At 28.2% G+C, this 19,552-nt stretch overlaps 1 protein-coding gene and 1 non-coding gene across 5 annotated transcripts in view; both read right to left on the bottom strand.

Annotated features, from left to right (window-relative positions):
• Positions 1-2,291: 2,291 nt before the first annotated feature.
• Atg18b (Autophagy-related 18b) overlaps positions 2,292-19,552 on the bottom strand; it is a 44,048-nt gene continuing 26,787 nt past the window's right edge. The window contains exons 2-5 of one of the 4 annotated variants that reach the window (XM_075293477.1): positions 9,821-10,557; positions 9,192-9,656; positions 8,845-9,117; positions 2,292-3,601 (exon numbers count right to left, since the gene is read on the bottom strand). In XM_075293477.1, the coding sequence (XP_075149592.1) occupies positions 3,498-3,601; positions 8,845-9,117; positions 9,192-9,656; positions 9,821-10,557 (1,579 nt within the window). In that variant the 3' untranslated portion in view covers positions 2,292-3,497. Of the gene's footprint in view, positions 3,602-8,781; positions 9,118-9,191; positions 9,657-9,820; positions 10,558-19,552 lie in introns of all 4 variants that reach the window. The other 3 variants (XM_075293479.1, XM_075293480.1, XM_075293478.1) reach the window with 3 other exon arrangements.
• On the bottom strand, positions 17,336-17,475 carry LOC142227699 (U4 spliceosomal RNA). Its single transcript, XR_012719986.1, has one exon. It is a non-coding gene; the product is annotated as a U4 spliceosomal RNA (small nuclear RNA).

The raw sequence follows: 19,552 nt of genomic DNA on the forward strand, positions 1-19,552 counted from the left end.
GGTATAAAAAAATTCTATAGAAACAAAAATTTTGACAAAATTTTCTATAGAAATAAAATTTTGACAAAATTTTCTATAGAAATAAAATTTTGACAAAATTTTCTATAGAAATAAAATTTTGACAAAATTTTCTATAGAAATAAAATTTTGACAAAATTTTCTATAGAAATAAAATTTTGACAAAATTTTCTATAGAAATAAAATTTTGACAAAATTTTCTATGGAAAACAAATTTTGCCAAAATTTTCTATAGAAATAAAATTTTGACAAAATTTTCTATATAAATAAAATTTTGACACAATTTTCTATATAAATAAAATTTTGACAAAATTTTCTATAGACATAAAATTTTAAGAAAATTTTCTATAGGTTAGTTTAGGTGGCAGCCCGATGTATCAGGCTTACTTAGACTATTCAGTCCATTGTGATACCACATTGGTGAACTTCTCTCTTATAACTAAGTGCTGCCCGATTCCATGTTAAGCTCAATGACAAGGGACCTCCTTTTTATAGCCGAGTCCGAACGGCGTTCCACATTATAGTGAAACCACTTAGACAAGCTTTGAAACCCTCAGAAATATCACCAGCATTACTGAGGTGGGATAATCCACCGCTGAAAAGCTTTTTGGTGTTCGGTCGAAGAAGGAATCGAACCCACGACCTTGTGTATGCAAGGCGGGTATGCTAACCATTGCACCACGGTGGCTCCCAAAAAAACTTTCTATAGAAATAAAATTTTGACAAAATGTTCTATAGAAATAAAATTTTGATAAATTTTTCTATAGAAATAAAATTTTGACAAAATTTTCTATAGAAATAAAATTTTGAGAAAACTTTCTATAGAAATAAAATTTTGACACAATTTTCTACAGAAATAAAATTTTCTATAGAAATAAAATTCGCTTTGTATGTTATTGTTCAATTGTTATTGTTGTTTTTGATTTCAGCTTAAAACCATGCATTAACTAAATTACTACACTTTTTGGTTTTTCGGAAAGTTCAAGTGTAGTTCACTTTGGGTTGAATTACCCGAATTTATTCTGATAATTGGTTGATAGTTTTGCTGCAAGTAGAGGATGCTGATGAGGAATGTAATTCCGAAACAGCTGTACATCCAACCATCTTGCGTGTATAGGGCATTGCCCAAATAAATTTGATAAGCATACTTTTCCTCTGTTGGTTAAGCTACACTTGTAGTTTAGTCAATGCATGGTTTTTAGCTGAGATCGAAATAAAATTTTGATAAAATTTACTATAGATATAAGATTTTGACAAAATTTACTATAGATATAAGATTTTGACAAAAATTTTTCGACAATATTTTCTATAGAAATAAAATTTTCTATATAAAAAAAAATTACTAAATTTTTAATAGAAATAAAATTTTGACAAAATTTTCTATAGAAATAAAATTTTGAGAAAACTTTCTATAGAAATAAAATTTTGACAAAATTTTCTATAGAAATGAAATTTTGACAAAATTTTCTTTAGAAATAAAATTTTGTCAAAATTTTCCATAGAAATAAAATTTTGACAAAATTTTCTATAGAAATAAAATTTTGAGAAAACTTTCTATAGAAACAAAATTTTGGCAAAATTTTTATACATTTTTTTGACAAAATTTTCTTAGAAATAACATTTTTACAAAGCCACCAGTTCAAGACTGACCTGTCTGCTTCAGCTGTGGACAAATTATTAGAATTTGTGTCTTACAGGATTTTGATATGTAAATGGGGAATGTGCACTCCTTAGCCTTTTTGTCAAACTACCATTGACCCTCTCCTCTATAGTTTTTCGATTAAAATAAAAATGTAGTTTCCGAGATATCTTCTTTGTTTGCTTTGTCCTTCATGAGCCATTTTAAATAAAATAAAAATTTGAGAAAACTTTCTATAGAAATAAAATTTTGACAAAATTTTCTATAGAAATGAAATTTTGACAAAATTTTCTTTAGAAATAAAATTTTGTCAAAATTTTCCATAGAAATAAAATTTTGACAAAATTTTCTATAGAAATAAAATTTTGAGAAAACTTTCTATAGAAACAAAATTTTGGCAAAATTTTTATACATTTTTTTGACAAAATTTTCTTAGAAATAACATTTTTACAAAGCCACCAGTTCAAGACTGACCTGTCTGCTTCAGCTGTGGACAAATTATTAGAATTTGTGTCTTACAGGATTTTGATATGTAAATGGGGAATGTGCACTCCTTAGCCTTTTTGTCAAACTACCATTGACCCTCTCCTCTATAGTTTTTCGATTAAAATAAAAATGTAGTTTCCGAGATATCTTCTTTGTTTGCTTTGTCCTTCATGAGCCATTTTATTGTTTTGGTTTCTTGTTTTATGAGTTCGACATGCATATACATATATACTCTTAAATATATAATAGAACTAATTAGAGAATCTTGTACAATTACAATATTTATAATTAATATTTGTTGTTTTTTTTATTTATTTTCATTAATGATAATAAGGTACACATTGACAATTTCCAAAGAAAATAAAAATAAAAATGATTATTTTTTAATGATTAAAAAAACAAGAAATTACCCTAAAAATGGAATGGATTGTATAGGATATACGGGATTGTCATACTAATGTGGTATTGGAAAAAATGGGTGATTACATTTGTGAAGGACATTGCAGCCCCACATTTTTCATATAAGTAGATTTAGGTAGGTTATAGGTTTGGGAATTGGTTTGAGAATTTGGCTATAAAACTTAAGTAATACCTTTATAGGCTAAAGGCCATTTATTTTGTTTGTTTGTTTGTTTTTTTTTAGGATGTTTTATGTAGTAGACAAAATAGTAAGTTACCAATATATATTTATTTTTGTTTTATATTATTGATTTGCTAATTGCAATTAGGATTTTTATTTTTTAATACATTTAACATGTATATTACAATAGTTTATATATATGTCCTTTAAAGGATGATGGAGGGAGGAATACATACATAAAAAGGGCAGAGTATTTGTTTGTTATTTTCTTATATATTTATAAATATAAATACATATAAATAATTACTATGTTGCAACTATTTTGAACTCTTTTTATGTGATTTTTCTTTCTTTAAATTTCTATAAAACCAAAATATTTATAAATTATGTTTTTTTGAAAAAAATTAACAATTTAATATGGTTATGTTATAAACAATTTAAAACAATTTTGTTAATGTTTGCCTTTATAATACAAGAGTTTGTTGATTAAATAAATGCTACGGAGTAAATATGATATAAATTACTTTAATGTATTTAGCCTATGGTAAATAGGCATTTTAAAATTGAATTTTCAGTTAAACATTTTTTTTTTAATTTTTCTTTTAGAGACACTTTTCATTTATTTATTTTTTGGTATTTTTCTATTTTTTATTTTTTTTTCTAATTAAAATATATATTTAATTTTTTATATTATCGTGATTTTGGTCATAATCGTTTTATTGATCATTTCACACGTTGCGCTTTTCCTGTATTTGATGATGTCGAAGACTTTTGTCAATCCTTTGCTGCAATTGCTACAGGGGGAAATTGTCGTTCATCATACAGCTTAGTAGGTGTGTCAATGGCATCACAAAGCTTTCGAAATTTTGCAGAATCTGCTGAAACAATATGGAATAATATTGTTGATTATTTTTATGATTATATATAGCAAAAATATAGCAAAATTAAAATTCTTAACTGAAGAAGACATGAATTTATTGATATAAATGTGGGTGAAAATTTAAAATTGGTTACTTTCCGCAGATAAAATTTTTAAAGAGGTTTAAATGAAAGATTCAAAAGCTGAATCGTTTAATCGAGTTTTTGTAAAAAAAAAAAAGAAGTTGAAGTGGTTGTTTTATAATTTTTTTTTTTTAAATTCGACTAATCTACTTTTAATGTTTTTAAAATCGAGTCAAACCGACTTTTGATGTTGTTGAAAAATGATACTTATTTAAAAAGTCGAAGTTAATATTTTGAAAAATTGAGTTTTCCAAATTAAAAAAAAAACTGCAAAATTTTCCTACTTTTACAAATTTTGAAAAAGTCCATGAAACTATTGACTTTTTCTCAAAAACTAAAATGGTCGTTTTGCTTTCCAAAAAAGAATATTACACCTAAATTAGGAATCGATATTTTTGTTGCCCAAGATCGCTATTGTATATTCACCAAATTCGACAAATCGATTTTTTATGTTCTCCAATATCGACTTTTATAGCGTAAAAATGTAAAAGTCAGAGGATATGGATTGAGACCAACTTCAGATTGCTATAATTTCCAGTGACAGTTTATTTTATTGTTAACAAACTAACAAAGGAATTTTGATATAATTCAGATTCTAATTAATTTTAATTCAGAAATAAAGTTATTCGCGGCGGAATTCAAGCGTGATAGTTTTTGATTACCAAATAGCCAAATATAACTGGAAAAGCAGGTGGCTATCGTTAGAGCCCTTCAGCATTTAATTATGAATAAAAGTAGAAGTAAAAAAATAGTAACAAAATGATCCGAAATATGGAGGCCAGATTTTATGGAAATCCTCGCAGAAGTCGTAGAAAACTTGCTCGTATGCTGAACATATCGCGAGAACGTATGCAAAACATATTGAAAAATGTACTAGGAATGAAGTTAAAAAAAGTACAAAAAATTGGAGACCCAAGAAATTGCTTCGCTTCTACGAATTTGGCCAGTTACCAAATTTGGTTTTCTCCCATGAGAAGCCATTCCAAAGCTGAAAATTAACATTTTCGATTGGCCACCAAATTTTATGTTCCGCCGATAGTGATAGGCTGCGGTCGCTACCCGCTCGAATGCATCCGATTATCGGGAAAATATCCTAAGGGCATTATTGAAGCCCTGAGCACACAAACATTTCGACCGCAGGCCACGGACATTCCAAATGAACTCATCACCATCTTACTCAGCAAACGTAAACAAAAAATGACATAAAAAGGAGGTTTGCACGCTTCATTCCTACCGCACAATGGTTATCAAAATCTACGAATCTTAATCACGGTTGCCCCAGTCGAAAGAATTCTACCAAAAATGGTAGTTTTTTATTGCTTGGTAGTTAGGAAGAATGCTTGATAGTTTGGTAGATTTTGCAAAATATTCCTCTCCAAGTAAGAGGTACTAAACAATTTTATAGAAATAAAACTTTGACAAAATTTTCTATAGAAATAAAATTTTGACAAATTGTATGTGGAAAAAAAATTTTGACAAAATTATCTACAGAAATAAAATTTTGACAAAATTTTCTATAGAAATAAAATTTTGATAAAATGTTCTATAGAAATAAAACTTTGTCCAAATTTTCTATAGAAATAACATTTTGACAAAATTTTCTATAGAAATAACATTTTGACAAAATATATAGAAATAACATTTTAAAAAATTTTTTCTATAGAAATAGAACTTTGACAAAATTTTCTATAGAAATAAAATTTGGACAAAATTTTCTATAGAAATAAAATTTTGTCAAAATTTTCTAAAGAAATAAAACTTTGACAAAATATTCTATAGAAATAAAATTTTGAAAAAAGTGTTTGTATAGAAATAAAACTTTGTCCAAATTTTCTATAGAAATAACATTTTGACAAAATTTTCTATTAAAATAACATTTTGACAAAATTTTCAATAGAAATAACATTGTGACAAAATTTTCTATGGAAATCAAATTTTGACAAAATTTTCTATAGAAATAAAATTTTGGCAAAATTTTCTATAGAAACAAAATTTTGACAAATTTTTCTATAGAAATAAAACTTTGTCCAAATTTTCTATAGATATAACATTTTGACAAAATTTTCTATAGAAATAACATTTTGACAACATTTTTTATAGAAATAAAATTTTCTATAGAAATAAAACTTTATCCAAATTTTCTATAGAAATAGAATTTTAAAAAATTTTCGATAGAAATAAAATTTTGACCAAATATTCTATAGAAATAAAATTTTGAAAAAAAATTTTCTATAGAAATAAAATATTAACAAAAATTTCTATAGAAATAAAATATTAAAAAAAATTTCTATAGAAATAAAATTTTAACAAAATTTTCTAGAAATAAAATTTTAACAAAATTTTCTATAGAAATTGGAATTTGACAAAATTTTCCATAGAAATAAAATTTTGACATAATTTTCTATAGAAAAAAAATTTTGACAAAATTTTCTATAGAAATAAAATTTTGACAAAATTTTCTATAGAAATAAAATTTTGACAAAATTTTCTATTGAAATAACATTTTGACAAAATTTCTTATAGAAATAAAATTTGGAAAAATTTTCTATAGAAATAAAATTTCAATAAAATTTTCTATAGAAAAACAATTTTGACAAAATTTTCTATAGAAATAAAATTTTGAAAAAATTTTCTATAGAAATAAAATTTTAACTCAATTTTTTATAGAAATAGAATTGTATAGTGTTTGTATAGAAATAAAACTTTGTCCAAATTTTCTATAGAAATAACATTTTGACAAAATTTTCAATAGAAATAACATTGTGACAAAATTTTCTATGGAAATCAAATTTTGACAAAATTTTCTATGGAAATCAAATTTTGACAAAATTTTCTATAGAAATAAAATTTTGGCAAAATTTTCTATAGAAACAAAATTTTGACAAATTTTTCTATAGAAATAAAACTTTGTCCAAATTTTCTATAGATATAACATTTTGACAAAATTTTCTATAGAAATAACATTTTGACAACATTTTTTATAGAAATAAAATTTTCTATAGAAATAAAACTTTATCCAAATTTTCTATAGAAATAGAATTTTAAAGAATTTTCGATAGAAATAAAATTTTGACAAAATATTCTATAGAAATAAAATTTTGAAAAAAAAAATTTCTATAGAAATAAAATATTAACAAAAATTTCTATAGAAATAAAATTTTGAAAAAATTTTCTATAGAAATAAAATTTTAACAAAATTTTCTAGAAATAAAATTTTAACAAAATTTTCTATAGAAATTGGAATTTGACAAAATTTTCCATAGAAATAAAATTTTGACATAATTTTCTATAGAAAAAAAATTTTGACAAAATTTTCTATTGAAATAACATTTTGACAAAATTTCTTATAGAAATAAAATTTGGAAAAATTTTCTATAGAAATAAAATTTCAATAAAATTTTCTATAGAAATAAAATTTTGACAAAATTTTCTATAGAAATAAAATTTTGAAAAAATTTTCTATAGAAATAAAATTTTAACTCAATTTTTTATAGAAATAGAATTTTGACAAAATTTTCTATAGAAATAAAATTTAAAAAAAAATTTTCTATAGAAATAAAATTTTAACAAAATTGTCTGTAGAAATAGAATTTTGACAAAATTTTCTATAGAAATAGAATTTTGACAAAATTTTCTACAGAAATAAAATGTTGACAAAATTTTCTATAGAAATAAAATTTGGACAAGATTTTCTATAGAAAATTTCAATAGTAATAAAAGTTTATTTTTTTTTAAATTTTTAAGTAGATTTTTGGTAAATTTTTCTTCAAATTTTGGTAGATTATTTTTGGCACGAGTGGCATCCGTGATCGGTATTCGTAACAAATCTCCTAAATTGAGCGAATTTCACGTTTGGCGGTATACTAATTTGGTAATTTTGTTTTAGATCATCATATAGACGGCCCACACTGCGTGTTACCCATTTATTCATACATTAACCAGCAAAAAAATTGGAAGTTCTTCCAAAGGCACAACTTCAAAAGCACCACCAAAAGATGCACTCCCAATGATGTTCATTATTTTAACTACCCAGGAAGTTATTTTAATTCAATTTTTTATAACTTGTTTTTTTTTTTTGCTAAATCCAATCTGAAAAAATTGTGAATTTTTGAAAATGTTTGAGGTCAAACGTTTCCGACAAGCGTATGGATCCATTAAAAAATATAAAAAATTATAAAAATTATTTATTTGACAAAATATCACAGAAATTTAAATTACATCCAAAACATTGAATTCGGATCACACCTAAAGAAGTGATGCAAATTCAGTGCAACAGCTTTTAACATGGAGGACTTCGGTCCTATCACAAGGCCATGTTAAATTCATCGCTTCTGCATCAATTTTGCACCACTTCCGGATCCAAAAAGAACATTTTCATTACTTTTTTGGCGACGCTTTTTTGCTGAGTACCTATTGATTCTATTTGTAAAATTGAATGTAAGGCCAGATTTCCAGTCATCGCCGTTATATGTGAAAACCATATATGGTTGTTTAGGAAATTTGCCAAACAAATACCCGTTGTATTCGCAATGTCGGCTTTGGATGCTGAAATGAATCATGTTAGACGTGCTTATATGTAAAACACAAACTAACATTACGTGATATTACATGAGGTCGGTGCTATTCTCTAAAAGGAAATATGTAATCAACACATTCCGTTTTTCACATTTCACTCTGAACTAAATAAATATTAGCATATGTAAGCAAATACATTACATATTTGGTCCATTCGATAAATTATTTTTTTTGAATTCATAACATGTAATCTTAAATTGGTCAAAGTTTGGGTACCATGATTTTAAACCCACCATCATAAAATGATGGTCATAGGTTATAGTGGAATTTGAAAACGATCTAAAAAGTATTTAACTCAGTATTCAATTTTATTAAATGCTATAATCGGCTTAACTTCACACTAGTTTCACCTAATAATCTAAAGAATGTTACTTAGAATAGGATCGCATAAGAATAATGCAAAATGCCATAAGCAAAATTTACCCTATATAAAAATTTAGCTTGTCAACAATCTGTAGCAAATAACATCGACCAATCTTACCTATAATCCTCCCCAACTTGTTATAGAATAGATAATGTAATGGAAATAATTACGCCATAATACCTGTTAAAGTATTCAAGCCTTGTTCAGAACCCCTCAAAATGCTGGCATATGAATTATCTGATGAAGGATCAGGATTTTCTATGATAACACTAACACTACTCATCGAACTTGATTTACTGTGGGGTGATGATGAAGAATTTGGCGAAGAATCCATAGTCGTGGAGTTTTTCGACGTTTTCGATGGATCAAACCCCGAAGAAGGATTACTGGTTGGTGTTGATGGTATATTTCCAGATAAGGAAATTTTATCCATGCTATCCGAGAGATTTAGTTCTATGGGGGAAAAAAAAGAAAACCATAAGTATTATCAACTTGTATGGAAAATGCTTAGAGGTTAATTATTTTACCAATCACTCCTTCTAGGGTGTATCGCAAATCATGGACATGTAACAATTTACAGGGTCCTCCCTTTTCGCTATTGAATTCATGAATATATAAGAAACCATCTTCACAGGCCAGGAGAAGCCGTAATTCTTTTTGAATTCGTGCCAAACCACAAACATGTTTCAGTCCTGGTTGTCCCAAAACGGCTGTGGCAAAAGCACGATCTTGACTTAGAACATCACCTATTTGTGATGGTATCAAGTATGAAGTCATAGCCTTAGATAAGTAACCACTCATTGACCATGAATTCGAGGATGAAGAGGAACCATTTGTTACTGTTGTTGTAGAGGCAGGTTGTTCGTGATTAGAGGATGTTGTAGCCGAGCCATTTTCTGTATTATTTGTACTTGGTGCAGCAGGATTAGAGGAGGAAGATGAGCCATTTGTAGTAGAGGCTGGAGAAGCTGTGGATACTTTCTTAACGTCATCTGGAAGTTTTGAAGAAGAAAAATATTTTATTATTGATGTTTTTAAAGTTATTTGTCTAAGCAGAGGCGGAGCGTTTCATTAGACGCACCAACTTAAAAACTGTTTGTAGGCATCAATGAAAACTTCCTTTTCTGTTTACAGATCTCGAGAAATTTAATCTTACCTATTGTTGCCTTTCTCTCTGCCGCCTCCACAGCTTTTGTGTCTATCTTAAAGATATGTACAGTTTCTGTATTGGATGATGCACATAGAAAATCGCCCGTCGTTGAAAAGACCAACGAAGCAATTCTTACACAACGCTTAACACCTCTTCGAAATTCCTGAACTTTTTGACCATTTTTAACACAGAATACTCTTATCACAGTTCCACGCTCTGAGGCTGTTGCCAACAATGTCCCACTTGGTGAAAATGCCATGGCCGACAAAGCTGTATCGTGAGCCTTTATTGTAAGGCCTGTCTTCAGTTTATTCGCATTGAAAATTCTCAACTCTCCACTGGTAGTGCAAATGGGAAAAGCTAAATGTGAATTCAACGATAACGAACATAGGCCCAATTCATTTGGTGCAATATTCTCAATGGAATGTAAGATTTTCATATCCCGAATATCATGGATGTGTATACTTTCGGCCAAACAGACTACCAAACGATAACGATTCATACGAACACATAGAATATCCGAGGGATAGACACAATTGCAGATATCCTGTTTCTTTTTGAAATGTAACATTTTCAAACAATTCGGCTTCTGATGGGTGACCAGCACTACCAGAGAGCTATTGAATAGACGTTCCACTATCCGTATTTCTTCATTATTTTCTTTTGCAAAAATTTCATCAATTTTATCGCTGGCATTGATCGAGTACAGACGAAAACCATTGTTGCTTAAAACCGATATTGATCTGGAAAAGAAAAGAGAAAAAATTGCGAATAAGTTAATGTGATGGTATAATAGTAAAGCCATATACATACTACATATGTATGTACTGTACGGCTCGATTCAAATCGGTGTACATTTTGACAAGAGTTTCTATAGAAGTACAATTTTGACAAGAGTTTCTATAGAAATAAAATTTTGACAAAATTTTCTATAGAAATACAATTTTAACAAAATTTTCTATAGAAGTAAAATTTTGACAAAATTTTCTATAGAAATAAAATTATGACAAAATTTTCTATAGAAATAAAATTTTGACAAAATTTTCTATAGAAATAAAATTTTGAGAAATTTTTCTATAGAAATAAAATTTTGAGACAATTTTCTATAGAAATAAAATTTTGAAACAATTTTCTATAGAAATAAAATTTTGACACAATTTTCTATAGAAATAAAATTTTGACAAAATTTTCTATAGATATAACATTTTGACAAAAGTTTCCATAGAAATAAAATTTTGACAAAATTTTCTTTAGAAATAAAATTTTGTCAAAATTTTCTATAGAATTAAAATTTTGACAAAATTTTCGATAGAAATAAAATTTTGACAAAATTTTCTATAGAAATAAAATTTTGACAAAATTTTCTATAGAAATAAATTTTTGACAAAATTTTCTATAGAAATAAAATTTTGACAAAATGTTCTATAAAAATAAAATTTTGACAAAATTTTCTATAGAAAAAAAATTTTGACAAAAATGTCTATAGAATGTTTCTATAGAAATAAACTTTTGAGGAAATTTCCTATAGAAATAAAATTTTGACAAAAATCTCTATAGAAATAACATTTTGACAACATTTTCGATAGAAATAAAACTTTGACAAAATTTTCTATAGAAAAATTTTGAGGAAATTTCCTATAGAAATAAAATTTTGACAAAAATCTCTATAGAAATAACATTTTGACAAAATTTTCTATAGAAATAAAATTTTGACAAAATTTTCTATAGAAATAAAATTTTGACGAAATTTTCTATAGAAATAAAATTTTGACAAAATTTTCTATAGAAATAAAATTTTGACAAAATTTTCTATAGAAATAAAATTTTGACAAAATTTTCTACAGAAATAAAATTTTGGCAAAATTTTCTATAGAAATAAAATTTTGAAAAAATTTTCTATAGAAATAAATTTTGAGAACATTTTCTATAGAAATGAAATTTTTAGAAAATTTTCTATAGATATAAAATTTTGAGAAAATTTTCTATGAAAAATAATGTTTTTTTTTTTTGCAAAATTTTCTGCAAATTTTAGTAGATTATTTTTGGCTCGAGTGACAACCCTGAGAAAAAATGAGCGGCATTGAAATGGGGAACGAAATTAAAAAATAAACTAAGGAACTAGGAAAAGGAGCTGCGTAGCAGTGTTGCCAGGTAATTTTTGATTCTTCCCCCCAAATCTTAAAAAAAACCCCTAAATTGGTCTAAACTTTTTTCAAAAGCCCCCAAAAATTTTAAGAATGTAAATAGTACAAAAAGAGGCCCAAAATTTCGTTAAAAATCCTGTAGTGATACACTTTAAAAATTAAATTTAACACAAATATATAAACTGAAAAAAGATTTTTTTGAGGAACAAAATTTTAGGCAAAATAAGTTTTTTTTATGCTAAAAACTATGCCAAAAGTGGTCCATATCAGTCAATAATCATATATAGCCCCCATATAAACCGATCCCGAGATTTGGTTTTGGAGCCTCTTGGAGGAGCAAATTCCATACGAGTCAGTTGAAATTTGGTACATTGTGCTAGTATATGGCCGTTAACAACCATGCCTAACTAGGTCCATATCGGTCTGTAGTTATATATAGCCCTCAGATAAATCGACCCCAATCACACAAAAATTGGTCCATATCAAGTTCATAATTGTATATAGCCCCCATATAAGCGACCCCCATATTTCAATTCTGGCTCTCTACGTATTGTCTAATATATACCACGTATGGAATAACTCACAATTAAGAAAACGATGTAAAGAATTTTTAAGATACCACAACCCAAGTAATTCGATTGTCGATGACAGTCTTTCGTAGAAGTTTCTACGCAATCCATGGTGGAGGGTACATAAGATTCGGCCTGGCCGAACTTACGGCCGTATATACTTGGTTTTTCCCAAAATTCATGCCAGAATTGTTCCAAATTTTGTCGAGAATTGCTCCACTTTATAAGGTCTAAGATTTTTTTTACCCCCAAAAAATCCCTAAATTTGGGGGGAAACCCTCAACCTGGCAACACAGCTGCATAGTTCATCTTGCGGAACGGAACTAAAAGGTTCCATCACTTAAAGAAACTATAAATCCTAACTCTACTAAAATTGGTAGATCTATCCATAAAATAGCTAAAAGAAGGCACACCATTATATGTTCATTCACAATCCTTTTTTAGGATATGCAGCAGCGTTGCCACTACGAATTTTTATTTTGGACCAAAATTTTTCCATAATCGGACCAAAATTCCCTCCAGCGGACCAAATTTCCAATTTCGAAGAAAACTGCTTTAAAAAATATTTTATTGTTGTACATAGTGATTTTATTAAAAAAATAAAGTAAATCAGAAAGGATTGATATGAAAAAATTGACTTTTTGAAAAGGTCTAATTTTAAAGTCAATTATAGTTGACATCAACGCGAATTTGTCATTCGATTTGCTGTGATTGAAATGGTATCTAATTACACAATGAAAAAAAAATATTCACAGCTCCAAAGATGTTGTCTTTACGTTAATGATTTTGATATTGATTCCCAACCAAAGAAGCAGAAAATTGAAGTGAGGACACATTGACGTCACAAATATCTTTTACTAAACTGTTTTTTTTTTCAGAAATATTAAAGCCATTTTGACTTTAGGAAAAAGGAAATTTTCTTTCATGTTAGGATACCCAATTTTATGTCCCATAAGGACAAACCGACTTCATTGCAAAAATGTATAGACTTTAGTACAAGGTTAGGTTAGGTGGCAGCCCGATGTATCAGGCTCACTTAGGCTATTCAGTCCATTGTGATACCACATTGGTGAACTTCTCTCTTACCTCCTTTTTATAGCCTAGCACGAACGGCGTTCCACATTGCAGTGCAACCACTTAGAGAAGCTTTGAAACTCTCAGAAAAGCCACCAGCATTACTGACAAGCAAAAAAACTTTATTTTAGAGAAATATGTCTTCTATGCTAGTCAAACTTCGCATTCGTATTTTAAGCACATGATATCTTTGGCCTTCTCTCTTACCTCCTTTTTATAGCCTAGCACGAACGGCGTTCCACATTGCAGTGTAACCAGTGTTGCCAATTTGGTGCTTTTAGCACCAAATTTAGTGCTTTTTGATTTCTAAAAAGCACCAAATTGCCTTTTTGGTGCCTTTTCAAAAAAAGCACCAACTTGGTGCTTTCTGGCAATTTCATTTAGTGCTTTTGGTGTTTTTTTATTTTGAACAGTATTAAGTAATTGATACAAAAATTTTGATTAGACTTTCAAGAGCTGAAGAAACTCAAATTTATTGCCAAATATAGAATTTGATTGTTATGAAGTTGGTATTGATTATTTTTTAATTAATATTCATGCCTGTTCTGGGTCACACCGCATTGTGCACCGCACTTTACACTTTCTACACACCACACACAAAGTTAGTTGTTCTGAGTCATACGTGTGAACACTTTTTTCGGACTTTTAATCGAAAAATGTGACATCTGATTTTTTCTGCAAGCCATATTATTTGCAGACAGAAATTATAAACAAAGTATATTTTGCCGGTATAAACATAAAAAATTAAAAGTAAGTGCGTAATTCAAAGCCATAAAATGCCTGCCGGATTTTTGTTAGCAGGGAATAATGTAAGGACAAGAGCAATTTATCAAGAACAAATAAGAAGGCGATTTCTACCTTTTTTTTGATTTGTTTTTTTTTTTTTATCCCTCCTCAATGTTACTCCTGAACAAACGATCGCCGTGACGTTCTCGTTTTTGTTTTTGACGGCGGAGAAGTTTTTATTTTGGTTTTGGTCAAACAGTTTTTAACATCCATACATTAAAAGAAATTTAATTATAGTGGGCATAATTAACTATTCTGTTAAGGTTTTTCTCATTTGTATTGCTTAAATATTTACAATAATATTGCAAACAAATTTTCTATCGTGGCGGCCTCCATGTGCAGAAAGATATTGGCGGCGTTAGTTTTTTTAATTTGCTCAGTGATTTGTGCACCAAGAACACTGTGCAGAATTGAAGATGCCATATTTTTCAAGCAATAAATTTGGTAAAATTCACTTTTCTTAGCCCATTGATTTTGTAAAAGTTATAATTTAATTACCTTATATTTTCAAAAAGACCTTTGATTTGTTTAGGAAAGCAGATAGTATTCACAAAAATCAAAGATAATTTTGCTTAAAACTTTTTTGTGTTAACTTTTAAAAATTGTGGCAACATTATACTTCGAACACACTGAAACAACCCCAAAATTTATACACCAATCAGAGGAAATTTTGGTTCAAATTTTAGATGGATTTTTAAAATCATGTTTTCTGCCATATATAAGTGACTTTCCCAATAAAATTTGCAAATATTTATAAAAAACATATTAAAGTTTCAGAATCTGTTATTTATTTGTTATAAAAACTTCTAACTTTGCATACGATGGCTGTACACTGAGCCTACACAAAAGAAATGTTCGTGTACATTTTTCAGGTCTATGACGGTGTATAGTGTTGGCCAGAACACCTTTTAAGTGTGACACCACACGAAAATTGTACATGTGTGTACCAGAACAGACACGATTGTTATTTAGGGTATTCTGTAGGAAAGTCGAACGATGAGTGCCGAATTTTTGAATTTGGTAAATATGTCATTAAAAACGTTTGTATTAAATTCCCAAAGCACGCACAACTGAAATAAGCAATAGACTCCTTCCATATATTAATATTTAGAAAGTTGAAAAACATCACTGATCAAAATGAATTGAACGAAAGCGGTTCATAATGGTGAGTACTAAGTTTGAGTTTTGCCGCTAAAGTGAAAACTATATCAGTAAAAAAGGCATAATTTGCTGCAAATTTTATTATAACTTGAAGGGGTATAGCCAAAAGCAAATTTTCACAAAGTTTGTATTCCTTAAAATGAATTATTAAAGAAAAGTAATTGTAGAAAAATGACTATTTTAGCAGCTAAACTCGATCTTAATACCCACCTTAACTTTATAAAATTCAATTCACAAAATTTCTATAATACATCTTCGGAAGTTTTTTTTTTTTTTTTTTTTTTTTAGTAGACCATTTAATTTTGGATTTTGTGGTGGAAGGTGGTATGTTAGAATTAGAATTAGAGATTTATAATATATTTTTGGTGCTTTTTGGCCTTGGGGAGTTGGCAACACTGAGTGTAACCACTTAGAGAAGCTTTGAAACTCTCAGAAAAGCCACCAGCATTACTGACAAGCAAAAACACTTTATTTTAGAGAAATATGTCTTCTATGCTAGTCAAACTTCGCATTCGTATTTTAAGCACATGATATCTTTGGCCTCACGACAATATTTTTTTCAGTGCACATATACTATTGAATATGTGATAGAAATTTTAAATATGTACTAGAAATAAATTATGAATTTTATCAAATTTATTTCATAAATTTAAAATCTTTTCTTTTTGGACCAAATTCCGTTTGGTCCGACCATCGGACCAAATTTAAAAATTAGAAATTTTTTGGACCAATTTTGGTCCGATCGGACCAAAACGGCAACGCTGAATATGCAGCAAGCGGCCCACAATTCCTATGCAGTGTTGCCAACTCCCCAAGGCCAAAAAGCACCAAAAAAATATTATAAATTCTAAAAATATTATAAATGCTCTACTACTAAAAAAAAAAAAAAAAAAAAAAAAAAAAAAAAAAAAAAAAAAAAACTTCTGAAGATGTATTATAGAACTTTTGTGAATTGAATTTCAAAAAGTTAAGGTGGGTATTAAGATCGAGTTTAGCCGCTAAAATATAAAATAGTCATTTTTTTCACAATTACTTTTCTTTAATAAATCATTTTAAGGAATACAAACTTTGTGAAAATTTGCTTTTGGCTATTCCCCATCAAGTTATAATAAAATTTGCAGCAAATATGCATAATTTTATGCCCATTTTTACTGAGACAGTTTTCACTTTAGCGGCAAAACTCAAACTTAGTACTCACCATTATGAACCGCTATTCAAGTATACACCTTGATCAGTTTTAATGCTTTCGTCCAATTCATTTTGATCAGTGATGTTTTTCAACTTTCAAAATATTAATATATGGAAGGAGTCTATTGCTTATTTCAGTTGTGCGTGCTTTTGTGAATTTAATACAAACGTTTTTAATGACATCTTTACCAAATTCAAAAATTCGACACTCATCGCTCTACTTTCCTACAGAATACCCTAAATAACAATATTAATTAAAAAATAATCAATACCAACTTCATAACAATCAAATTCTATATTTGGCAATAAATTTGAGTTTCTTCGGCTCTTGAAAGTCTAGTCAAAATTTTTGTATCAATTAAACTTAATACTGTTCAAAATAAAAAAGCACCAAAAGCACTAAATGAAAATGCCAGAAAGCACCAAGTTGGTGCTTTTTTTGAAAAGGCACTAAAAATGCAATTTGGTGCTTTTTAGAAATCAAAAAGCACTAAATTTGGTGCTAAAAGCACCAAATTGGCAACACTGTTCCTATGATCTTCCTAAAATTGTCGAGAACGTCGATCTGAAATACGCTTCTTACATTTATTAGTATACAAGCCCTCTCGGGCTTCCAAAAATTGCCGTAGTGGACGGTATTTCACGTCCCCATGGCGGGGTATTGGTTAAAGTTTTCAACTAGCAATAATCGCACCTCGGTAGAACCTCATTGGTTACGATATCGCCTCTGCGCAAAGCTAACCATACAACACACAAACCCAACATCTTAAGGCATAGCAACATTCAACCCAATGAGAAGTATAAACCAAAGTACAAATGTACGTCAATAAAAAAAAGAACATCAGAAAACGAAATCGTGAGTTAGGCAAATGTATTCAACTGAAAATAAAAGTGAATGAAGAGGGTTGGTATAGAATGCTTCGATTCAATGGAGGTGAGGGGAAAGGGAAAACGTGGTTTGTATCAAACAGAAGACGGAACCAAGCAACTATATGAATGTATACTTGCATACCTACCTACCTATTGCCATATGTATGTATGTACACATCCAAGTGAAAATAAATGCCGCTGTAGTGTTGAATTTAAAAAAGGGGAAATGAAAACAGCTGATTGCAATATACTTACATACCCAACATATGTTGGGTTGACATCAGTGATGAGATATTTTATTATGTACGAAAACTATTATGGATATGTACAATACTAAAATTGACGTTACCCAGCCAAAAATGTGTAACCACTTGTGATTTCTCCAGCATTACCGGTAATCAAAAAATTACTACTTTCAGTACTGCCGGGGATTAAAAAAAATAATAACTTAACTGTATAGACCAAAAGTGATTCATTTTATTAATATCAGTCATCAAAATCATATCTTGAGGCGCGGGTTCGAATAATTTTTAAATGATATTTTTGTTTTTTTATTTCTATTAAATATTTTGGAATTTTCAGGAATCATGTTTTTTAAATATATGTTGTCTTGAAAAGTAGTTGTTTTGAGTAGAATTACCTCTACAGCGATACAAACCATAAGGTTTGTATCGGCGATACAAACCTTTTGTGTAATTATCCGAGCACTTATTATATAACAATTTGGATTTATGTAAACTAATCATTAATTTTTCGTTTGCTTCATATTTGAGACATTTTCAAAATTATAATTTCTAAATTCTCATTTTTCAACTTAAAAATATCTACTTACATAATTCTACTTTTAATTGTTATGACCAAAGTTTCCACATGATTCCAAAGCTTCGATGATTCCAATTATTACGAAATTTAGGAATTAATATGTGTCATTCAAAAGTTTTAAATATTGACTTTGTACTTCTTTGTAAAAACTAATTTTCCAGATATTTCAAATTTTTGAAAATTTAATTTGGTGATTGTTAAAATGTCTAACTTCGAATTTTAAACTTCTATACATGCTATACAAAAGAGAAATATAACGAAATTTATTTTAATTTCGATTTTTTTTGCAAAAACAAGTCCCAATAATTGGTATATTACGATATCATTTCAGTCATGTTTTCATGGATCACATTTTTAGTACAGAAAATTGTATGTATAATGTACCAAATGTTTAGCTGTTTCATCCCACCGTTACAGATATTTAATACATTTTATATCTCATCACAAATTCAAATTATCAAAACATCAGTGACAGCATTTTGATTCTACTTGTGTGGACATTTATATGAGTGATGGAACGAACATACAGGGCTTGAGCCCATGCAAACTCATTCAGTAATATAATTTAGTTTGGTTAGATTATATGTTATTTCAGCCTTATTTCAGCGATTTGATTCTATGTTTAGCCGATTAGAAAAACTTTGAAAATCTCGGAAATGTCACCAATATTTCTGTGAAATAAACCATTTTTTGCTATTGTGATAACAATTTTTGATTGCAATATTTTTTGTACCAATGAGATGAGATTAGTGCAGTTTTTTTTTTTTTTTTTGATTTTTTCGTAAATGAATTTAATAAAAATAATGATTATACATAAACTATATTAACGAGTTAGTACTTTTTTAATTTGCTTAATATATATTTAAAATGTTAAATATAATGTTATTATTATGTACTTTCATTTAATGATTCCATATTTCGCACTTCCACAAAAAATGAAAGACCTAAACTGAAAGTTCTTGGAATTTGATAACCCTAACAATGCAGGCCACCAATTTAATATTTTATTTCATAAAATCAGGATTTTTATTTTTATTGGTAAATTGGAATTTTATCAATAAATGTGGGTATTAAGTTCCAGTTTAGCCGCTAAAATCGTCCTCTTTTCATGATTACTTTTCTCT

This window comes from Haematobia irritans, chromosome 2 (assembly GCF_050003625.1).
Source record: "Haematobia irritans isolate KBUSLIRL chromosome 2, ASM5000362v1, whole genome shotgun sequence".
Lineage (NCBI taxonomy): Eukaryota > Metazoa > Arthropoda > Insecta > Diptera > Muscidae > Haematobia > Haematobia irritans.